The 24956-nt window shown below is 44.4% G+C and overlaps 2 protein-coding genes and 1 long non-coding RNA gene across 3 annotated transcripts; 1 reads left to right on the forward strand and 2 right to left on the reverse strand.

The window, feature by feature from the left end:
- Window positions 1-1711: 1711 nt before the first annotated feature.
- Window positions 1712-8328, reverse strand: HOXC12 (homeobox C12). Its single transcript, XM_080996610.1, has 2 exons — window positions 7746-8328; window positions 1712-6116 (listed from the first exon to the last, which is right to left on the reverse strand). The coding sequence occupies exons 1-2, from the start codon at window positions 8308-8310 to the stop codon at window positions 5878-5880; spliced, it is 804 nt and encodes a 267-aa protein (XP_080852736.1). The 5' UTR covers window positions 8311-8328; the 3' UTR covers window positions 1712-5877.
- A 5176-nt stretch (window positions 8329-13504) lies between these two features.
- LOC308472297 lies at window positions 13505-16501 on the forward strand. Its single transcript, XR_013983413.1, has 3 exons — window positions 13505-13908; window positions 14368-14527; window positions 15928-16501. It is a non-coding gene; the product is annotated as an uncharacterized lncRNA (long non-coding RNA).
- Window positions 16502-19309: 2808 nt separating this feature from the next.
- HOXC13 (homeobox C13) lies at window positions 19310-24140 on the reverse strand. Its single transcript, XM_080996101.1, has 2 exons — window positions 23396-24140; window positions 19310-20635 (listed from the first exon to the last, which is right to left on the reverse strand). The coding sequence occupies exons 1-2, from the start codon at window positions 24057-24059 to the stop codon at window positions 20379-20381; spliced, it is 921 nt and encodes a 306-aa protein (XP_080852227.1). The 5' UTR covers window positions 24060-24140; the 3' UTR covers window positions 19310-20378.
- Between the last annotated feature and the right edge of the window lie 816 nt (window positions 24141-24956).

Genomic DNA, 24956 nt, shown 5'->3' on the forward strand with positions numbered 1-24956 from the left:
GATATTACATCCTAAAAGCTTCTGGGCTCATATCCAGCCCAGGTACTGAACTATATCGAGTTCCCAATGTAGGATGTTCACCTACAAAGGCACTATAGCCCTATGAACAAAGAAGCAACGTTTTATATCATTCGTGTCATTAAATTTTAACTCATAGCCCGCTGTTATAATTTCTTCCTGGACTTTATGAAGGATTTCCTATTAATTTCGCGCGCAAACACAAACACCCACCCGCTGCTCCACCCAGTATTTTAAATGCGTGCGATGGGGTCAGAGCTGAATTCAATCGGATGCTGTTGCCGACAAATAAGAGGAAGCTGACCAAACCTGGTATGTTCACCTTTTAAATAACATTATGCACACACAATATACAAATCAATGCATCCCCCATGATCCGTCTCTGCTATCGATACGTGTGCGAGTGTCGTTTGGTCACAATTGCAGCTCCTGCACACCACAAGCCAAGCAAGCCTCTCTGGCGCGTCAATATTGTGTATGTTCAGAAGGGGGCGTCGCGGGTTGGGGGGAGGAGAGAGGAGTTAGCAAACTACATCACCGATCTCTAACAATTGCCTTCGCGCAATCTCTTTCTTTCCTTAATGCACCTATACCATAAGAACACAGGACCTCTTTGCAAGGAAGTGCCTTCTTCTAATAACAGGACTAAAGAAAGCGGAGAGAATTTAAAAGCCGAAGGCGCAAAGGATTCTACATGGGGATGAGCAGTTCTTGATCCGCTTTTTGGAGATGGTCTCTCCCTCCTCCCCTTCACAATCCACTTATTGATCTTTTAAAAGGTTTTTGGCGTGCATGCGCCTGTCGGTGTGTGTATTAACGCATTGCTCCAGCCGCCACTAAACTTTATGGTTGAACCGAAGACCTGAAAGGTGGATAAAGCCATTACATGTAAATCTTCCTTTCCAGAGGAAGGTTCCATCTCTCTCTCTCTCGCTCTCTCCATACATACGTACATACATACATACACCCCCATCCGCTACCACTCATACAACCTACACAATTCATGAAATTTAAATTGACTCTGTGGAATCGCTGCTATAAAGGCACCTGGCTGGATATTCAGAAGAGAGAATAAAACAGGAAGCCAACGGGAGGAATTAAATATGGGCTTATTGAAGAAGATCGAATCCAAGGCTCGTGAGGGTTTTTGTGTTTTGTTTTGGAGGTGGGGTATTTGTTTTGTTTTTGTTTATACTACAAGAGTTGCAGGTTTAAATTAAAGTGTCTCTTAATTTTTTTAAAAAAAACATCCATGTCATTTTAAATAAATAAATATCTTCCCCCTTTAATCTAGGGGAACTTTGTCTTGGCCTCAGTTGCTCCAGAAAGGGGACAAAAAGAAATATACTGGTGACATTTCTCTTTCCCAGAGAACAAAATATCAGTAATGATTCCGTTTATAAGCAAGGCCATCAGGAGACCCCCCCCAAAAAACCCCTTATATTCGCATTAAACGTTAACATCCCAGATTCATTTACTCTCTTATCTTCTTGGATTTTTTTTTAATTATAGGTATCGTTGTGCTCCGAGGCATCCCTTACTTTACAACCTATTTTATATATCCACTTAATTATTTTTTTAAGGGAAACATGATCTATATACCTCCAAATGTTTCATTGGCTTATTTCTGTGTGCGCGTTACTCTTTTACTAAGCTTGCTCGGTCCTCCAACAGTCGATAGTAAATCACCAACTAGAGGTTTGAAACATTTTATTTATTATCAGAAATCACATAATAATACATTCAATTTATTATTATTATTATTATTATCATTATTATCATTATCATCATTATTATTGTGAAACAACTTTTTACATGACTATATAAAGCCGGGGAAACGTGCTATGGACAGACATTTGCATAGGCCCTACATATAATAGCTTGAGGTAAGAAACATTACATATGGACTATATTGCCAACGATGCATATTTAACAACAGCAGGAAACTAGACTAGAGAATAACAAGCGAAGGACCGAGCCACAGACACCGGGAACTAACACAAGACGAACAGAATTCACACGGAATAATAATACTTCAATGCAATCTGAACGAGAATATTGCATATATTTCAACTTCTTCATTTTCAAATTTTAAATTATCACTCCCCCTCCCTTTAAAAAAAATCGTTGAAGTGGCAGCTGAGAATCGCCTGTTATGTGCAGTTACACACCAAGGAGACCATTCTCAGGACTCAAGATTCTTGCTGGTGGGTTGTGTATTGCATTTCTAAGCCTAAAACTCCTTCGCTGTAGATAGAAAGCGGTCTCGGAGCGTGAAATATTAACATCAAGTCAGTCTCTCGGTCTCTTTCTCTCTGTCTGTCGCCTGCCACAATTTAAACCGAACGCTGCGTTATAACATTGCCCCGTAAACGCTCAAAACCCTGGTAAGCCAGCCGCCAACCCCTTCCAAAACGCAACCTTTTGCCAGCGAGTAACATGTCACAGCTTTTCAAGAGGAAGCGATGCTAGCAAACCAAGTACAATACTGATATGTCTGATTCCTCGAACATGTTCCTCCTTTACCGCACAGACACAAGACTTCCCTTCTAGATTTATGCAACACACCCCATTACATTTCAGTTGGCTGAAAGTCGTTATTTTGACCGAAAATGCTGCTTCTTTCTTATTAATATTATTGAGAAAACTGGGACAAAATGGATGATGACAGCGCTACCGGCTTAAGCGGTTTCAACGGACTGCTCTGTCCAAAGGAGGCAAAGCACAGGCTGGAGACAACGGGAATGGCGTTAGACTGAAGCCTACAGTTTTCTGTTCTTCAAGGTACCTTTTTGGAGAAATAGGTAGGCGTCCTCCACATTTAGCCGCCTAACAACACAGACACCCACATGTGCTCTGTTCATTGCACATAACTGGGGGGGGAAATATATGGATGTCTCTCTCACCCCCCCCCCCAATCTATTGCACATAATTGTGACTGCGTACCTATTAGATTCAAAGCCACTCACAGGCAGAGGATGCCTCTTCTTTTACAAAGGTTAGAGTTTGTAAAGGGGAGGGGTGATATACCAAAAGGGTGATACTGGGATGGGGGACCTCTCAAAACTCTAGATATTGGGGAGGCAGGAGGAAGGCGGAATAAAGACAAGGAACGATGACACAGCCATGGGAAGCAGACCTAAATAAAAGGCTTGCAAGGGCGGAGAATGAGCAGGGCGGGGGACACACAGAGGCATTTTAAGGACTAGACGGCATCCTTTGCAGCTCGTAAAGGCAAAGCATTCCTGCCACCGGCCATGACCATGAACGCCGGGACGGGGAGCCACGTGGTGACAATTGAGTCTGGCCCAGGAAAACGTTGCCTTTGTCATAAAATTAATCCCCTCCGATATAAAAACGAATGAAGCAAAGCCTGTCGTAGCAAAACTCGCCGCTTAGACCGTCTTGACCCCCCTCACCCTACTTTGCTGTTGTGGCTCATTTGTCTCTTCGTCCAGTTCCCGGCCGCTCCGCCCCCCCCCCCCCGCCCCGCGACATTTTTTTTTTTTTTTAAAGTATGCAATTAGGAAACCAGCAGAACAGAACGAGAATAGGTTCCTGGACCCCGATGGAATAAGTACCAGGAATATCAAGGGAACTTATTCCCAAGTCAATCATTTAACGGGCTGAGAGGGAGAGAGATTCCTGTCGGGTTACTTTCACGGTTGCAGCAACCCTTGTCTTCCGCCTCCCCGCGCGCCTTCCTCCCCGCATTGAGTGGGAATTTAAGGAATGGGAGTTTAAGCAATGCCCAAGCCTGGCAGAGCTATTAGGAAATCTAATGGATGTCTGAGGCAGGAGCTGATCGGCAAGGTAACCCGCTCTGCGCTTCCCCTTGCCTGCTCTGGGACTGTTCTACACCGGGGAAAGTACAAAGGGGAACCGGCGGTGGGGGTGGGAGTTAGACGGATGAATGAGTGCGTTGGGCAGAAATTACCGTATATCCCCCAAAGCAGAATGCGTGTGTTTGTGTGGCTGTAGTGGGGGGGGGGGAATAAGGCGACACACCCCATAAATGTTCACAGTCATCAGCTGCTGCCTATGAAAAATCAGGAATGAAAATAAGTGTGTGTGTATGTGTGTGTGAGAGAGAACACACACACAGGCACACAAACACACACGGGAGAGAGAGATAGAAGTCTTGATTCTTAAGGGAGAACTGCAGTGATTAAAAATAAAAATCTAACTAAATATGAGGAAGATTAAAAGAGGGGAGGGGTGGTGGAGGTAGAGGAGAAACATCTCATTCATTTCGAAAATAGCCACCATTAAAGAAAACGTTTTTAATGCCAGAAGAGAACTCTCTATCTTAGAAGGAGGGAAGCTATTAATAGCTTAATTAGCACCAAGGGGCTGCCACTATAGTTAATGTATAAAAGGGGGCATCCCCCCACCGCCCCTCGCCACCATCTTGATCATCAATAAACACAGTAGCATAATAAGCGGGACGAGCTCTCCTTCAGTGGAGCTATTATCAAAACACAATTTGAAATTATTGTTAGCGTTCTGTTCCGCTTATGGGGTGGTGGACAGAGGAGACCCATGCAGGCGGCGCGGCTGGACTAGGAGCGCGAGAGGTACCGCGCAATTCTACACAGGTCTACTCTGAAGTAAGCCCCTCTGCTAAACCCCAGCATGCCAAGGAGTATAGGGTTGCAGCTGTAGCCTCTGAAAAGGTTGCATTTTTATAATATCCTAAAAAGACAAATCATTCCTCCCTTTATGGGGTATTGGATTAACTCGAGGTGGGTTTCTCCCCTCCCCCGCTTTTTTTGGTGTTTTGCAGCCCAATAATAGGCGTTGTTTACTTGAAAGTATTCCCACTAGGTACATTGGGTCTAGGTACAGTGGGCATCCTCAGAAGCGCGCGTGGGCACCGCCTGCCATTGGAAAAGCCTTGGGAGTAGATGTCTACAAAATTCCATCCTCAGCTCGACTTTCCCCCAGAAGAGCATCCGAGTAAAGCACCCATATATTTCCCACCCGCCAAGCACGGGGGACAGCCAACTGAACCTCGAAGTTCCACATATTGGACACCCCTATTATTATCGAGATCGATACGCTGCAAACCTCTATCTAGGTACTGAACTTTTTTCCGCCCAGTGTGCCCTGAAAATAAACCTTGGCAAACATAAAACACTGGCTCGCCATTCTCCATCAGAATGGTTACGGTTGATTTAAGGTGAATGCCACATCCACTTAAGCTTTTACTCCAGAGAATGAAAAATCCCAACACACTAAACCGAGATATATATAGGACAGTGACTTTGCTTCCTGGAATGCTCTCTTGCTGAGGACCGGGTTACCGACCAAACAAAGCCAAGGCCAAGGCAATGGAGACCCTCCCTCACTCTGCCCCACACAAAACAGGGAACCCTGTTGCTGAGAGGGGAAACCCTACCTGTGAATGCTCGCACACGCGTAATAAGAGCGAGAGTGTCGGGCTCAAGACTCACATTCAGAACATACTCAACGACACTGACTGACAAATCTTTGTGAACCATACATTAGAAAAGCCACGCTGATTGATGAAGGGGGGGGGGGGGTTTCCTTTCTGCGTATTCACATTTGGTTCTTCCCTAACAGGTCCAGAAGTGGAAGAGAAGCATCCCACCCCCTCATACTCTCTCAATCACACAGTTATAACGTAGACACGCCTGCTGTTGGCTGGCTTTCTTTATCTTTTTTAAGGATACTGACTTTCGTTGGTTTGTTTTGTCTTAAAGGAAAATAATAATAATAATCTAAACTGGCTATTCAAACCAGATCAGGTAAGAGTCCCGATACCACCAGTTGTGATGAAGAAGGCCGGAGAGTCTCTGTGGGGTTTTTTTACCCGATAGCGGACTTGTCTGAACTTTAAAAGAAGGAAAGGGCTTGCTCTCTCAGGAGGAGTCTTTTCTTTTTCATACGCCGGTTCTGGAACCAGATCTTCACCTGCTGGTCACTCAGGTTTAACCGATCTGAAAGCTCCCTCCTTCTTTGGCGAGTAATGAATTCATTGACCATAAACTCCCCTTCCAGCTCCGCTAGCTGTAGCTTAGAATAGGGTTTTCGCTTTTTCCGGGACCTTGTGTGCATCGGGTACCAGGGAGCACCTAAGAACAGCGTGATGGAAAGGAGATTTAAACACATGGAGGGGAAGAGAGAAAGAGAAAGAAAGAAACGAAAAGAAAGAGGGGAGCGGGTAACGCTTTAAAAAAGGGAATGCTTCCCCCCTCCCTTTTTGACCCACACACGGCTCGTTATTTAATAATATGAGATACACGTTTCTAATGCGCAATCCAGTAAAGATGCTTTAACTTCGAGAGAAAGGAGGATGGGTGGGAAGAAGACCTTTACATCTGCGTTTTGAATTCCAAGCTCCTGGGCTCCTGTGTCACCACGCATACCACATAAGTCATACATTGCAGGTTTTCGGAACTATTAGGATTTAAGGAGAGATCGGAGATAAAAGCTGGTTAGGGTTCTCTCTCTCTCTCTCTCTCTCTCTCTCTCACACACACACACACACACACACACACACACACCCCGCTGGACTTTTATAACCGGTGGCAACTTTGGCTTATTTATCTTACAGAAAAATAAGCAACCTAAGCTAGCTCTTACAGATCCCGAGCAGCCAAAAAGTACCAGCACCACCAGCTAGAATGAATGCTAGAGTGTCTCTGTGGTTACCGTGTAAGACCTCAAGGCACCAGATGGGCTGGCATGCCTTAGGTACCCGGTTTGGGAGATGTCAGATCTGAAGTTTAAGGACGAGGAAGCCTCTGTCTTCAGAGTCCCAAACCCAGATTCTGCAGAGGGAATGAAACATCTCCAGCAGCCAGGGACGCTTCACAGGAGACGAGAACCAACTGGTCCTTGTTCCTGGAAGTGTTTGCTCACCAGAGGATCAGGCACATAACGGGAAGCTTTATGAGAGAGAGTTTGTTTGGGTTGGGTTTGTTTTTGCTTTTTTGTATTTTGGCAAATGGTGTCTCAGCACTGCGTGGAGATATATACTTTTTCTTTATAGAACCTTCCCGGTTTTGTATGGGGATGGGCTGGGATGGCGGGAAGGCGAGAATTGGGTTTTGAAAACCAGGGTGTCCGTTTCTTTTTTTAATGCAGAGCTTGGCATCATCCTTAGAATGGGTTTTTACCCAGGGTGGCTAATCTCACCAGGGACAGAAAACCCGTGGAAGTTTAGTCCTCCCAGCCCTGCAGTCAGACTTCTACCAAACCTTCCAAATACAATCACACACCCTTCTACATTTCATTTCTGTTGCAAAAGCTTCACGCACCCAGTGGCAAATTGTCCTGCATGTAGCGTGCCTGTTCGGATTCGGGAGGAGGGTGGGGAGAGAGAGAAAAAGAAAGAGGCATGAAAATCTGTCTATCTGGGCCATCGCGATCTCTTTTATGGGATATTTACATGTTTATAGGCTTTTCTTTTAAAAGAAGCAGCACCTAATAAAGCACGAGGCATTTGAGTGCTACCCCTAGTGGCCTCGGCACAAATAGACATGCTTCAGTCCCAGCTGCTAATTTCATGGAATTTATAACAGCAAGAGTCGCGAGCAGACTTTTTCAAGCAAGAGAGAGCGCGCGCGCGCGTAAGAGAGAGAAATAGAGAGAGAGAGGAGAGAACACAAAATAAGAATAAAATAAAGAAGAGGCATTGCATAAATTCGCTTTTCTTATTCGTATATATATATATATATTTCCTGGTCGCACGTTCTTACCCCCAGCGGAAAGATTGCTTCCTTGGTTGATAGGGGAAACCATTGTGGACGGCTCGCTGGTGGCGCCCTTATTGCCTTCATTGAGTAAGGAGGAGCTGGAGTCTGACTCCAAAGACTGACAAGAGGGGGGATCGTGGGGCACCGCCTCGGGAGCCGGATAGTCAAATTTGCCGAAACTGCCGCTCATTCCATTGGGGATCCCCGATTCGAGAGGCATCAAGGCATTGTCCCTAACCCTCTCTTCCCTTTTGAGGGGAGCGTTCTCGGAGCACGCCTCCCTATAGTAGCACTTGCTCTCTTCCACTCTAGCTAGGTCGCAGGCTCGGCTGAAGGAAGGGTTAATAGACACGGGGCTGCTGAGATAGGGCTGGGGGTATCCGTTGCAGGGTTCTGAGGATGCCCAGGGCAGAGAACAGACATTGTCCCTTCTTGGGTAGGAGAGAGACGGCAAGCCGGGCAGCTGTCCTCCGGAGGCTCGGAAATTGGGGAAATAGAAGGTGTCTCCCGTATGGATGTTCACCAACGGTCCCACAAACCCAGGATTAAGGAGATTATGTTCGCCCATTTCCGCGGGCCTGACCAAGAGCTTCTAGTTTATTGCTATCTGACATTAAACATAGTTAAACCTAAAGGTCCACCCTATTGGTCCGCAGGGGTCACGTGGGCGCCAACTTGCGTTGGAGAAAGGGTGCCACCCACCTTTAGCAATTTGAGACAAAACAAAACACTAAGTTCTGCCTTTCGGTTTTTTATATGCTTTTTAAAAAAAATCATAAAACATTTTATAAAATAAAACAACGGGCTTTAAGCACTGGCCTGAGAAACCCAAAGCACTGTAAAAAATAAAAAATATTAGTCCCCCCCCCCCTCACCTTAAAGAAATGACACCCTTCTCCCCCAGCTGCTTTTAGGGTCCCTTCAACAGCTGGCAAAATTAAGCAATTTTCTCATTAATTAGCTCCTTTATTAACTAAAACAGTTGAAATTTACAATATCTCTCAATAAATTACTATTAGATATTGTGTCATATAAAGTTTACAGGCTCTTTAAGGAGACGAATGAGTCTAACCGCAACAGGCTCATATTTACAGATGATAGGGCGAAAGAGTTTTTAAATCTCTTCAACATTTCCACCTTTAACAGGGCGGGGTGCGGGGGGCTTATGCCTCTGCGCCGCCTCCCCCCCCCCCCCAATTCTGTTTATTTTTTTATTTTTTAAAAGCAATCCAACAGCCTAGTTAGGGTGAATTTGTGTGTGTTTTTTTCTGGGGGGTGGGTGTGCAAACATTGCCACGGCCAATTTCTGAGGGCTTTAAAAAAGGAATGATCACCCTTATGAAAATTAGATACATTAAAACAAAGGGAACTGGCGGGGGGGGGGGCGTCGTTTTATCCGCTCCGCTCACCTGAAATAACAGTGAGGAGGACGCGTTACCGGACCTTCAATTAGTACCCACTCAAAGTGGGACGAATCGGTCCTTTCTAAAGCTCTGAGCTTAGAGGAAGGAGGGAGGGAGGGGACCCCGAAAATAAGAGCTGGTTCTGTCTAGGAGAGAGACTGCTGGGGGCGTCCTCTTCAGAAATCCGATATACTGTGTCAGAGAGATCTCGCTTTGAGAAAGGAACCTTAAAAGGCAATCCCGATTTAGGAATGATCAGAACTAAGCTTCGTGGAGAACAAAGGGGAGAGAGGTTATCTTATGGGAAAGGGGGTATATATATATTTATGGGGACTGCATCCCACGCCGCCACCCCCCCCCCCAAAAAAAAGAAGATCGGAGGAATTTTCTCTGCTACCAACTTCCAAGACTACAGAATTCGACGACAAATTACCGTAAATACTCATGTATACGTAAAAACTGATTTGTCGGATGTCTTGTCGAAGGCACCGAACCCTCGACACCCTACCCCATATAAGCAAACCAACATGAGGAATGGACGGCTACATACCTTTATTTTTATTTTTATTTAAACAATAGCAACCTGCCCTCTATATTGATGCTCAAAACCCCGGTGTTATTGAAATCCCTCGGAATACATTACCCGGGACTTCCTTTACATTAATGGCTACTCCCCCTTCTCCCGACACGCTCCGTACTTTAGCTCTGCCAGCTATGTAGGAAGGGGGGAAATCACGTGTTAATCAAATAAACACTTTTCTTTCCTAGTTCTATTAAAGGGCCAGCTCCCTAATACCCCAAATTTCCCTTCCAACATGCTCCTCATACACCTAGGTGTAAGTGGGCATCCTTTTCGGGCAGTTACGTACCTTAATGTGAGAGCTTTGTATCCGGCTAAACACTGTTAACCCGTCATTACTTAAGGTTAGTACATTATTATTATTATTATTATTATTAAAAATTCAGGTGCAGTTCCTTGCACTACTTTGGTTTTAAATGGAGATAGTGCATATCTCTTGACGGAGTAAACCGTTTTACAGCCAGCAAGCGCATGATCGCCGCAGATCGAGTATAAATTTGGACCTCTTTTAGGGAAAAATAATAATCGTTCTTTGCTTTAATCATTCTACCTTACATTCTCCAGCAGTCTTCGTGGCTTTGTTCTCTTATCGGCACCGGAACATTAACTTTAGCCTCGCGGAGACATTTTAATCCTTCTTTCACTCGCTCTAACAGCGAGGGGAAGAGATAACAATAGTTGCAGAGGCACCGAGGTTTTCCATCCAAGAAGACCGTATCGTTTCTATATTATGAGATAACGCCCCACCCTCTCAAGAATAAAGAGAGCGAGCGAGAAACCCAGATTATTCTCGCTGGCAGCAGGTCTCGAACCATCTTAAAACCCAAGAATAAAAACCTGGTGGTATCTCTCGGTTTGGCTGCAACCGTGTCCACCGCGAGACCTTTTCAACTCTTGCTGAATTCAGTGGGCTAGAAGCCGGTTGACTCTGTGAAGACCGTAGTCCATAACGTGAGGAAAGCAGGTTCACAGGTACACAGCGTGACACGTTGATATATTTCTGGCCGGTTTAACAATGATAAAGCTTTATTAGTATTATTTTATTTGAAAACACCGCCCCTCCTCATTGCACCCTTTGCAGCGGTTCACACTGGAATAAATGATGTCGGAGGTCCAAAAGAGGGGTGGGGGGGGTGAGTCTCGGTGACGGTGTTTAAAGTCTCCAGGTTTCTGTGATAATCTATTTATTGCCAGTAAGGATGCCCATTTCGGTGGGAAAATAATGATGATGATAATAATCTGACGGTTATTATTGTCTTTTCTTTTCCTTTTTTAATCCACCCGGTTTACTTGCAGCAAGAGAATGTAATTACTTTACTGCGGTCCTTAAAATAAAACATTCTAAAGACTCGACTAAGGCTTCTTCATGAATAATTTATATTACTAATTTAGAAGAGGAAGGGGGATATGTTCTTTTGGAGGGAATATACATATCAGACTCTTTCTTGAGGGATTCAGGGATTCGTTTTCCCCTCCCAGAGGGACAAAGCTCCTTGCATTTCTACGTCCACATAGGATTTCTTTTTTTAAAAAATTACTATCACATCAGATACCCTAGACCTCCCCCAACACCCCCCCCCAGACATACAGACATTCAGCAACAGCAGCAGCATCGAGGAAAAAAAATTAATACACACAGGCCTGAAATCTACCATGAAGGCATAACGTTAGGTAGGAGAGAAATGTTTCGAAATTTCTCCCCCATCGTCTTTGGAGGCTCCTGTCTTTGATCTAAAGGCATTTTGGATATTTCTGCAGAACCAGCGGAACGCTCCTTTAATAATCCTTTGAGAATGGGGTGCTCAAAGAAAGTCGAATCCGAGCTGAGATGGCGCTTGAGCCAGTTCAAGGTCACTGTCTAGTGTATTAAATGGGCTCTACATCTTATGCAAATGACTGTCTTGAAAGAACACCAGCTCTTGCGAGTGAGAGAGAAAGGGAGACAGAGAGAAAAAAGACCCTCACTGGGTGGGGGGACAGCTTGCTCTTCCCCGTCGACTCTTTCCAAAGCTTTGTTCCAATGTTCTCTTCAGCATTCTAAGATCTGCAATAAAGTATATATTTCTCTCTCTCACTCTCTCACACACACACTGATTATAGTCCCTATGCCCTCAACTTTTCACTTTCTTTATTTTTAGATTTCTGCTTCCAGCAGCTCTTTACCACTGCCCAAGCTTCTCCCTATTAAAACCCCCGCAAGTTCATATAGTACCATCCCATACCTGATTCCCCAAAATGTTGTTTAAAATTACATTAAAAATGGACTCAGGAAGACCTGGCAGTTGCTGCAAAAAAATACAATTGAACTTAACCTTCTAGCGGAAAATTCCTTTCCCCAACATAAAAACTATACCGCCTTCCATTTCCCCGCTTCCTTTTTAACACCCAGTTGACATAGTCTCAACTTCTCTTTTGTGAGTATGTTACCAGGCAAAACCCAAACTCCGCCTGCAGTCCTAATTTAATTGAATGGCTTGATCACTAAAATTAAAATTAAAAAAATAAACAACATCTCAGGCCATCTACTGACATCATTCCATCCTTGAAAATGTCCTTTTTGAGACTAACAGAATATACTTATTAAGAGTGGACCTTACAAGTGGTCTCTAAAGGTTGAAAAGGACCACCAATGTTTATTGAAATTATTCTCTTTTAGCTATCTGAGTGTGAAAGCTTGAATAGATCAAATTGGATAGTTCTTATGAAATGCAGACGGGGAGAAAAGATGGAAGGGAATAACAGAATGAAACAGATACAGCAAAAGAAATGGAGAGAGAGTAAATTCTTTGGAAAGCATATATAAAATTAGATTTAAAAGCGTTTTGCATGGACTTTGAAATCAAATTAGAAGTTCCGTCTATAGTCTCTCTCTGTGCATTGAAGAGTTAAATGCTTATGATGCAGCTACATTTTCCCCAACACTGCCAGCAGAGGCTATCATTCTCCTGCTGGATTTATGTAAACAACTGCCTGCATCTTCAGTGAAGCAAAAGTATATCCCATAGAAGGCGAAGACAAAATAATTATAAGGGTTTCCTTTGTTTGGAGGGATGTTTATCTACATCTGAATATCGTCCTGCCTTGCTGTGCAATGTGCTTTTATGTAGCAGAGAAATCAATTTAATTCTAAATACATTGAAATAAATCTCCTTGCTCTCAATTGGGCTCAGTTCCAAGCAGAAAACTTTGGATCTCAATATCCAAAAGTTTTCTCAAACTTTTGTTAAAGGGTGACAAAATAAAGCAATCTAAGGCAACTCTCTCTCTCTTATTCTCTCTCTCTCTCTCTCTCTCTCTCTCTCTCTCTCTCTCATAGATCTATGGATTTATAGAACATACTTCACTGGTATGGTGTGCATATCTGACCCTCTTTTATTAATAAAACAATTCTAAATGTAATTTCCTGGACTGAGGGTACGAAGGAAGGAAGATGATGAAGAGTACAGCGATTTAGCAACTTACCTCAGCTTATAGCTTGGTGTGAGAGCAAGCTCCCCCTCCCTCCGTACAAAACAGCAACATTAAAAACTTTAAAAAACAACAACTTCAAGTGCAAGTGATACATGACTAGGAAATGGGAAAATAGAGGAAAGAGGGGGCGCCTTTTACTATAAAAGGCCATAGTTAAGAAGCTACTCAAAGCACTTAATACAAAGGAAAGAAAAGGCTAAACCTGGGAAGCTTCCTTTTCATGCCTTTATTGTTGGTCATTAGGCCGTCTGTCTAGACTTGAAATGACACCTTGTTTATCTGTAAACAGAAGCAAGGGACACTTTGGAGAAGATCAGCCCCTGCGTTGCTGCTAGAAGATCAAGTCCTGAGTTGTTGCAGGAAGATCAAGGCTCTAGCCTTGTTGAGTATTATGCGCGAAGCTCGTGATGTCAAGGTCAAATGGGCCGCATAGTCACGGTCAAGGCTAGCCCAGCAGTGACGTTATAGCGTTCCCAACCAACACCAACGACCAACAAACTTGCTCAGCACAAGGTGGACGGTGGACGGTCCCTGTGCATTCAGGGAGAAATGGGAAGGAGAGGGGAAACAAGACCATCTTCCATGTCTGTGAAATCCACTGACAACCCCGCCTCCTAACTCCCCACCCCGAAAAGGCTGATAATTCTGGGTGCAAATACATTAATTAGATTACAAACAGGTTCCAGGCCCACAGCACTGGTCAATTTTACTGGTAGGTTTGTCCGAGACTAGGCTTCACTTTTTACAATATCTTTTCTCCTTCGTCTTCTTCCTCACCAATTCTGCCTCCCCAAAGATGGTGAAGGTTGTAGAGACACGAGTGCTTCTTTACGATCACAGGTGCCTGTTAAAGCTTAGAGAAGGAAGGAGAACAAGAGGAAGTAAACTTTATACAGCCGTGAGAAAAGTAATGGCGGAAACGGACCTAAGAGGGTACCATAACATGATGCAGAAATCTTTTGATTTCCTCGAACCCTGGTCCTTAAGGTATCTCTTTTATTAGGGGAAGGATAGAAGGGTGGATAGATGGAAGGAGGCAAACAAAGACAGACAGACAGACAGACATATATACCAATAGGAGAGTGAGCGTGTGCGCCTGAGCAGACGCTTTATTCCAAGCACTTTTAATGTTTTTATAAAGTTTCTTCATTTGTGTACATTGACTCTTTAGACGTCCATATTCCCTTGAAGTCAGCAGCCAATGTGCCTGGTGCTGGTGATTCTGGGACGCACTTCAACGCCCTCAGAATGTTGTTTCTGGCTTCATCCATTGATCACTTTCATACAACTCTTCTCCGGATTGCGACACTTAGGATGCGGTAGGAAGTGAGGTGAGTTCTGGTACAATTCAAAGCAACACAATTCTGCAGCACCTTAAAAGACACTGTTGCTCAAGCCCTTCGCAGACTCCACTTCGGGAGATATTCTCAAGGGGTCACCTAAGTTGTTATATAGGTAATAAACATGGGTGCCGAGCGAGTTTTACGAAGTGGGTCTCCCAAAGCTAAGAAAACTCGAGGCTAGTCCAAGACACAACACATTTCCATGCCGATCACAGATGTACATTTAAAATTATTGTGTGTGTGTGTGTGTGTGCGCGTTTAAGTTCAGTAAATATGGGGAGAGAGCGATATAGTAGTACACAGAAGATCCGATTCCCATCTAGGGGATACTATTGAATGGTCTGGAAGATGCCGAGTCCTCTTCTGGCTGTAACATCTCGAGTTATTATGAACTCCAAAAGATCAATGAAGCCCCTTTCCAATCAGCCTGGATCGAACGGATAGCGATTAGGGTTTGAGTGAAGTAGGATGGAGAGAGTTGCCACCCCTCCAATTGCAGGGGGCTGGACCCAGGGATGCTGCCCTGTGTCCTTCTCAACTTAACCCAAAGCAAAGTGCTCAACAAGATCTGAAGAGGAGCGACTGGATCTGTCAACCTGGTAGTGTGTGAAGTTGGTAGGAGTCGCACCCTGATCTTCAACATACTTAGGTGGAAGTAAGGGTGCCTTTAAATATATCCTCGAAGTTAACATTAAAGGGAGATACGTTAATACGTTAACCCACATCATGCAAAGTCTAAGGCTGCAATCCTGTGCAAGGTTCGGAGTGAGCCACATGGAAATCACTGGGGATTTGCTTCCGAGTAAGCACACATATAATTGGGTTGCTTATTCCTTCAGTCAGTGGGTCTGAACTCCCAGTTCATCATTCAAAAGATCATTTATTTTGAAAGGTTTTAGGGGACTAACTTCCCTTTAAATAATTTGCAGAATGAAGTGGACACCAATTTTAAGAAGAAAACCCGAGTCTGCAATGGTAGACACGCTTACCTAGGAGTGAGTCCCAGTGAACTCAGTGGGTCTTACTTCTGAGTAGACATGGATAAATCAGCTTCAAGAACTCGGGCAGAATTTGATGGGCAACATTTAGTGCTGTTGCCCCACGTCCTCCTATTAACTTGGGGGGGGGGTGGCGGATAGAAGGGCCATCTAATACGTTTGTAAACCGCTTTGAGGTATTTTCTTACAATCTAGCGATATATAATATGTATGTAATAAAGCAAACAAAAACTAAATTTCACCAGGAGCTCAGAGAAACTACAAGAGTTTCGTATTTTGCGGGGGGCGGGGAGGAGATGTTTAAATATGATACATTTTGCTCTCTTTCCCCATTTAAATTCTTTATTTGGCTGTTGATATTGTTTTTAGACATAAAGCGCTTTCTTTCAGACATAGGAAGAGGGAACAAGCCGAAAACAATAACCAACTCACAATATGAAGCAATCAAGTCTGTAACTTGAAAGTAACGAGCAGTTCTTATATACACAACTTAAACTGGAATCGTTGGATTTAAGCAGATACACAGTCCGATGTACAGGCCAGCTAAGCTGAAAAAAAGGGACCTCAGTCGATATTAGTGGAAACTGAAGACAAAATGGCGCCGCTATCTCAATATCTAGGCTTAAAGGGGTTGCGAAATCAACTGCTGTACCGCCTGAATGCCTTGCACTGACTACATCGCAACTTCATCCCATAGAAGTATATTTAGGCTTATTGGCTTGCTCTTAATTCATCAAGTTTAGGTTGGGTCTGCAATCAATTGATTTTGGGTTTTATCAATAGTAGATTCAGTTGCTTAGGTTAAGGGGGTCCAAAAGCATATTATTTGAAAATCAATGGGTCATGCCTGTAAAAAAAAAAAAGGGCGGAGGTACGATCTACTCTAGCTAAACACAGCATAGCTAAATCCAGTGAACTGGCATATTCCTAAAGAGAATCATTTTCAATTGGAATAAAACGGAACTTTTTGATCAATGCATTTAAGATGGAGTCGTGGGCTTGTGGGAAGAGGGAGAGGTGATGGAACTTCAGTAAGCAGCAATTCAGATACCCTTCCTATTACCCCATAGCGAGACCCTGCTATAAGAACTCTTTGTCCATGTCCAGGGGTCATAACTGACTAAACTGGGCCAGACGAGACTGAATTCCATATGAGGAGAGTCATGGTATTCTATCTTAATCGGACTTGACTTGAACAGAGCGATATCTTTAGATCTCCCAAACTCAGGAGGGGTGCCTGCCCATATATATTTCCAGATTTTTTATTATCATTGTCAAACCCCAAATCCCAACTGAGCTTAGGAAACTTGAACCGATCTATTTTTCACCTTCTACCTGGGATTAAAAAACAACCGCCAAAGGACCCAACCCGGGTGAATATTTATAGTTTCTATATTTAAGACGGGAAGGGCGTGTCCGGTGCATTTCTCTTCGAAACCAGAAAGAGAAGGGGTTGTCTTAAGAGTACTTCTACACCACGTACCAAGAACATGAAGAAGGGGGAAGCGGGGGTGAGGGCTGGGGAAAATCTCAGAAATGAAAGAGTTCACAACAGATTGGATGAGTTGAATTCAGGGCCTATTTGATTTCGGTGGAGGGGAAATGAGAATCCACCCAGTCTTCTCTTGGCCATCTTTACTGGTTGTGAGTGTGGTGGACCTCCATAAAACATGGTAGACAATCCATACGCTGTTGAATATATGCGATAATTTTATAAGGTTCTGATCATTAGAGGGCATTGAAGAGTCTACTGTGCGTTGGCGGAAGGGATCAAATGTTCTTGGGCCTAATTTACAGAAAGTTAAGCGCCTAATGCCCTCATTCTGTGAATACTTCCTTGGAAATGCATTACATTGATATTGGTCAGGCTTTCCTGCTAGTAGTAAACAGAATTAGGACTTGGATGCAACAAGTCCCGTAAGATTCACATACCCCATTTAACTTACTCTGAACGGTCTTCACATAACAAAGGTTTGGGATATTAGGTACCTAATTAACCTGTCGTGTGCCCCCCCTTTTTATTAACCGTCCTTTGCACTGCAGACAATGGATCACAACCCGGCAGCGTTGGGGGAGCTTGATCCACATAGATTTTCAAGGGAATTGAAAAGTGAGCATAGTAGTACAGTACACAGGATCGTGGTCAGGAAAGGATTCTGTAGGACACGCAACATATTCAAAATGCATCTTAGGATATCTTTAAAAGGTACTCGAATCTACCTTCCTACCTATCTGCCCGCACTTGCTGTCAGCGACGGAACACTCTCAGGACCGGTTGTACGGGACATCGGTGACTCCATAGGCACTCAATGTACGTAAAACCAACATTGGCTTAGCCTACGTCGCTTTCAAGGCGTTTGCCGCTGACAATTTTACGATGTAATTAATTGGAACAAATATTAAGGAGGGTAGGTCTTGCCTAAGGAAACAAAACTAGTAACTACTGAGACTGGATTTAAGAGATCTTTGGATTTCCAAGGAGCTTTTTTGATCTGGTACTTCCCTCCTTACTTATTTAATATGCAAGGTTTAGCGCTAACTGAGAGCAGATGCATTTTTGGAAATCAGGAACTTTTCAGCTGGACCCTACAGGTATTTACTCAGGAATAAATCTCACCGGGTACCACGGGATTTATTCGCAAGTAAGAATATAAGAAGACTGGAGCCCTGCTCTGCTGAGCACTCTGGTTGCGATCCTATACACCCTAAACAGGGAGCAAATCTCACTGAGCTCAGTGGGACTTACTGCCGAGTAGACCGCCTGCCTCTCATTCGAAAATCAGTCCCAGCGTCTTAAACAGGACGTGCTCCGGAATGAGGACGCACAGGGCTACAACAGCTCTCAGGAGACGGTAGTTGAACTCGCTGAGGCAAAGGAGACCTTTTCAAAATACTGTACAGCTTTCTGTGGCAGGGCAAGGTCGGGTGGTTTACTGGTCCTTCAGCAAAGTAATTTCCCATAAAGATATGAAGTCAAATGCCAGATTCGCTTGCTACAGCACCTCTCAATGAGGTGCGCTGCTCCATCTTCTGCGTGCAGCTCCCTTTCCTATCTCATGTCCCAGATATTCAGTCCGCTATTTGAGACAACCATTGAAAGTCTTCTAAGCGCATCTCACAACATATTCAATACCTCCTATGAAAAATGTTAAAATATCCACGTTAGTTTCTCCCCCCCCCCCCATTTCCCTGCAAATGTTCTCATCGCATCACCTTTATCTCAATAGATTTCAGTCGGCTGTACATGGGAAAAACAGGTTGGGATCCGTATGTGATCTACTTATAAGTCACTCATCTAAACGTGTGTTTTTTTTTAATAAAAAAACAAACAAGCCAAAAAACAAACAAACCTGGGTTGAAAAACCAACCCAGTTTGCACTGCAAGCCTTCTCCACGCATGCTTCCCTCCTGGAGTAGTCCTATTGACAACAATGGAATTACTCTTGAGGAAACAATGTGAGAATCTGACTCCTCTTTTTTCTTTCTGGAAAAAGCCGGATTGGATTGCGGATCAGTCTGCGTAAATCTGAACCTTTCTTAAAAAATTGAGGGGTGGCGGTGATATCAACTCCCCACTTCTCCTAGTATATAAAAAAAATAAGGTCAGCTAGCCATATGAGTTTTTCGAGGCAGAAAAAAGGGGAGGGGGGGAAGAAAGAGAGAGATTTATTTTTAAGAAATGTATTCTGCATTCAGTACATATCATTCGGACACCACATTATATACATATACAAGACATTTTTTTTCTTTAAAAAAATGGATCGCTTTAACATGGAGAAAGAACACTGACTGCTCTTTAATGACTGATAATGGGGTGAGGGGGGACAACAACAGAGCAACGTCGCGCACTTTCCATACTGTCGATGGAGAATAAACATTCCAGGCTTTTTGGCGGAAACAAACAAACAAACAACAACAACAACTCAACCTCAGTGAGAACATATTCCAGAAAATTAAAGGTAATAATAATAATAATTAGAGACACGATCCTCCAGCATTAAGACTTGGAAATCCCATTTATACCCAAACTTGATTCCCTGCCCCCGCTATGAAAATCAAGCCGATCTGGAAGTGGCTATATTCGGCTGGATCGTGCCCTAGGAATTACACAGCCACGGTGCCACTTCAAATTCAGAAGTGACTTCAAATTGTTGCGTGCAATACGGTCTAATATCAGGAACACAGCAACAACAAAACATTCAGGGTAGCAGCCTTATTATTATTTTTCATTCATTTTTTTAAGGTCCACGTTTAAAAACAAACAAACAAACAAAAGAAATCTAGGATTTCTTCGCTGGATCCGCTGTCAATACCTTCTTCACAGATATATATATATCTATTTCTATATATATATATATTTATCTATTTAATTATAATTATTATTATTTTTACACCATCAGAAACAGCCAAAGAAATGGAAAATCTTTGTTCAGCTGCAAGGGGAGAGGCTTGGACTATGATACAGAGCTACAAAATAACATTCAGGATTCCAACGTAGCAAATCTACATATTTGTATGTGTGTGTTCTCCCCTCCCCTCTTTCTCCACCCCCCTCCTTGCTAAATGTGCACATTGAAAACCATATCAAAATGAATGTTTAAAAAGGGCGACCGGATTCACAGTTCGAGACGGCAACGCAGGGACAAAATAAACCGAAGATGGCGGTTTAATGCCCGCCCCCTCCGCCTTGGTGTTTTTAAATAATCAGATTATTCAAAGAGTTCGAATGCGTGTTCTTATTTATACAAATTTACCAGATAAATATTTGTATTTGTTTGTTTGTTTCTCTCCCCCTTTCTTTTTTAATTTTATCTTTTTCCCCCTCCGGAGAGATTTCTTTGTCAGGTAGCGTGAAGGTGAGGTGTCTTAGATTTGCTAACGACTTTTTTCTCTTTCACCCTGCGATTCTGAAACCAGATCGTGACCTGGCGCTCGGAAAGATTAGTGGTCGCCGAAATCCTTCTTCGCTTCTCTTTGGTAATGAACTTGCTGGCGGCGTATTCCTTTTCTAATTCTTTCAGCTGGATTTTCGTGTAGGGGACTCTTTTCTTTCGACCCCTACGGTAGCTGCTCACTTCGGGCTGGAGAGGTACCACATCTGTAAAGATGAGGAGAACAGGAAAGGGAAAAAAAGCAGGAGAGAGAGAACGTGGAAGGAGAGAGAAAGAAAGAGAGAGAGAGAGAGAGAGAGAGAGAGAGAGAGAGAGAGGGTGTATGTTACATTAAACAGCATCTGGTAAACTAACTGGACAATGTCTGTGCCAGACATTATGGAGAGAACAGAGAGAGAAATAAGGAAAAGGAGTTTGTATGCGTGTGGGGAAAAGGATATAAATTAGAGGAAGAGGGGGAAATGCGAAGAGGAAAGACCGAGGGAAAGAAAGAGCGGGAGGTGCTGGGACTCGGATGGGCTGGCTGGCTGGCTGGCTGAGCAAAGTATTAATATATTAGCATAGGGCGGGGGGGGGGGGGACTGCTACTATTCCAGGCGATATTTGCCCAGGACAGATATAAAGAAAGAGCACCAAGTCACGGACCAGGCATTTCGCAAGCACAGCACCCTTAACGTTAGCTCCAAAATTAGTAAAAATTGGAGACAGAATCTAACCTTCAGCTCTTCACTCCCCTTCTAAGCATCCGGTCAATTTTAATCTGTCGTTTTAAAAGACAGATCCTCTGATAGCCTAGGCGACCTCATTAATTATGCTAGCTCGTAGGATCCGGGTAGGGGACTTGGTGAGGGGAAGCAGCCGTGTGTGTGAGTGCGCGCGTCTGTGTTGTTCTAGAGACGCTCCGCACTGATTGATCTATGCAACACAAGGACCATCTGCAAGCTTGAGGGACCTTGAACTAGCCTGTCCACATCCTTTGTCGCTTATGGTAGAGGCATTAAATAAAATAAAAGGGCCCAGCGGCTTTTTTGACGGTACTCACGCTGTTGAGAAATGTTACCTACCTACTCCTGGTCCAGAACCGGCTGGGGAATCAATGAATTCTCATCACCCCTAATGCATTCAGTCTTCTCCTTAATAGCCCCTTATGCTAAGGCTGCCTATGCCAATTCTTCATGATTAACTGTAATCACTTGCGCATCAAGTCCCTCCCTTCCCATGGCTTCTTGATCTAAAGATGCAGGCTTCAGACTCGATACGAAGTAAGAGTGGTTTGCGGAATAATAATATAAACACTGAAAAAAGAGGGGATCCCTATCGAAGCAAAGCGAAAATCTCTCCAGTTACCCCAGCCGGTCTGTTCCATAACAGATATAAAATAAAGAAACAGCCTGAACTGCTTTTGAAGACACACTTCTCCGTGCGATTGCTCTTCCTTTGTTTCTAAGAAGTATCTATATAAGCAACGTTTACTGGGAATCCTATCAAGGCCCAAGGATAGGAAAGCAAGACAAAATTGTGGTTCACACTACTGCGAGCGCGCTGCCTCTCACACACCTCTCAATGTTTGGGAATTGGTGTATGGGGGCTTAATAATATTATCAGGGCTATACAAAAATGGGATCAGAATAAATAAGATAATGGGGCGGGTTGGGGGGGTGTGTGTGGGAAGAGAAGAGAAGTTCATTTACAACGTCTTCCACCTTCCCCCCGAGCAATAGTAACGCACGGAGCAGGTCCTTCCAACCTCAACTACATTTTAGCCAGGCGGGTGAAAGCAATGAAGATGGGGGAAGTCATCTCATGCTAGGAATCCCATGGACCTCTCTCCCCCACTCGCCGAACCCTCCCTTCAGCTTCCGCAAAGAAGTCTCAATGCCTTCTTTTTTTAAAAAAAGCGCGGGGTGGGGGACTTTCCCCTAGCCATCGACCCTTCCAAGCTCTGACACCAATATGTGGCTGCAACACAGTTAAGATCTAGATAGGCCTTCTCTCCCACACTCGCTACACTCTGATTCCTCTTCCCATGGAAAGGGAAAACCCATCATGCAACGCTCTGCGCAGGCATTGTTGGCAAGCCCTGTCTTATCCGATGGGGTATCCCCTCTCCAGTATTCCTAAGATAAATGTGTGTGTGTGTTCTCCTAACTCCACCCCCTTATTTATTTATTTCCCCGGTTACTTTATCTTAATCTCTTCGCTCCAATCCATCCATTCGAATCATTAAGAGGGGCCTGCTTATTGATTACAAGGTGGGGACCCCAAGAGCAAAGGAGACGTCCGTTGGTCTTTCATCTTTCTCCCTCTCCCTCTCCCTCTCGCTCCCTCCCTCCCTGTTCTAAGTGGTAAGGCAGTAAGATAAGCCCGGAGCACTCCCAGCTTTCAGGGTTACTCGCAGGCTGTCACTCATTCCAGATTTCTAACCAGAGGCAAAAGCAGCGCCTTATTTCTCGTTCTCTCCCCACTCGTCTTACAAGGTTCATTTTGTAAGATTCATGTCACTTGACAGCTACTTCTGTAATTGCAATATGATTTACTGTACCTTTCCGAAAAGCGCAGCCTTTCTGAGTAAAGAGAAAGAGAGGGGGAGAGAGGGAGAGAGGTGCCACCTCTTTCTATGTTCTGAAATTTAATTTAAAATATTCAAAGCGTGCGGGGGGGGGGGAATCAAAGAAAAAGATAGAGATCCAGGTAAGGGAGCCAACGCACCGAGGGAAGGAGGGGCACGCACGCACATACACAGACAGACACAGGAGTGCAGCTGCCAAACTGGCTGCGAAAGCACCCTGGAGCTCCAAGGTACGTATCTGGATATGAGAACCGGCTGCTTTGTTTCACCTTCTTCCCCATACGTGCCCATGCAAGCGTCCCAAAGCCTATTTTACCTGGGCGGTTAAAGATATAGCATATGCACGCGATCATGCCGGAGCAAAAAAGCGCAGAAGTCGATCTCAAGAGCACCCTACCTGGGAAAGGTGATTTCCAGAGATGGGTAGACTGTGATTGCTCCTTCGAGCAATAGACCTGCCCGTCCCAACCATTAGAAAGAGCCCAGTGTTGGTATCCTTCCATGGGAAGCAGCGCGTCGTGTCTTGGTTCTGGGTGGCCACTGATACCTGGAACCACTGATACGTCCAAATAACCAGGAACCGCCTGGTAGGAGCTGGCAAAGCTCGGGTAAAAAGCAAACTCTTTGGCCCTTGAGGATAGTTCTTCGCTGGGGAGGGAGCCGCTGGGCTCGGGGTATTTTTCAGCTGGGTGGTACGAACAAGGCTTCTGTTGTAAGTTCACGTTGTGGGAATGGGACAATCGGCATCCGTAGTAGCTGCCTCCAAAAGGATAGCCATAGCCCAAGGTGGCGTTGGAGGAGGCTGGTGGCGCGGGGCACTGCCTGGCGGCATCTGGAGCAGGTATATCCGTGTAGACAGAACCCTGGTGAGTCCCAATGGTGCTGGAATGACGACCCAATACCGGGTGACTGATTAAATCCCTGCAGTGGGTAGCTGGGCAGTTCCCACTTAGCCCTTCCATTGCTGGGATTTTATTCTGGTTATTTTCATTCGGGTTCTCCTCATACACGTACATGAAGGTATCCGCCCAGCGTGGATGCAAGATCAGTGAAGTCGTCATATCATGGTCTGCCCGAGCTTTTTAAAACTCGACTTCCCAAAGAGAGACACCTAATTTCCCCAACATATTGTTTACGCAGGAGCATGCGCAGAGGCAGCGGGATGGGTTCGGTTCATTAAGAAATCCGCCGGGCCACGTGACCTGTAAATAGCTCTCGCTGCAGTTAGCTCGGCCATGTGACCCTCCGGCAGCCCTATCACATTGTTCCTCTTGGCTTGGGGAAGAGAGCGGCGAGCTCCCATTGGCTATCTCTCCGCGACAGAAACAGAAATCCTTAAAGGCAAAGGGAGACACCCATTGATTGTAAAGAGCGTGGGGAAATAAATAAGGGGAATGTGGGTGTTTAAAATTTGGCCGACACAAAGAGATTGGGATATGCCATGCTTTGTGCCTTCAGATATCCTCAGGATTAAATATCAAACTAATGATAGGAATAATATACTTCAGAAAAGCAATTATATGTATATTTAAAACGCCCTCTCGCTATATAGCATTGACCAGGAGCCTGGTCAATGAACCGCAGAGGGGAACGGTAGCTGGGAGGCTGAAAGGTGAGGAAAACCTAGAAATTGTAATACCAAGGGATATGATATAAAGCGAGGTGGCAGGTAGCAGCCAGTTTATCTGATAAAGAAAAAATAGTGACTATCTGAAGAGGCGCACCAAAAATGAGAGAAGCTCAAATTCTAGAAGACCAAATGACGGACTAGAGCAAGTGAGCTGGAGCTGTGGGGGCTGGGGGCGCTTCTTTTTTTTATTCTTAAAATTCGCTTGCTGTCTGTCTGGCTTTCTTCTCCGCCCTCCCCCTCCCTGCATCTTCTCTTTCTGGGAATCAAGTATTGGATCTTACGGGAAGTAAGGAATCTGGACATTTATCGCCCAGGAAATTGATTTTCT

Source organism: Podarcis pityusensis (assembly GCF_964106645.2).
Source record: "Podarcis pityusensis genome assembly, chromosome: 2".
NCBI lineage: Eukaryota > Metazoa > Chordata > Lepidosauria > Squamata > Lacertidae > Podarcis > Podarcis pityusensis.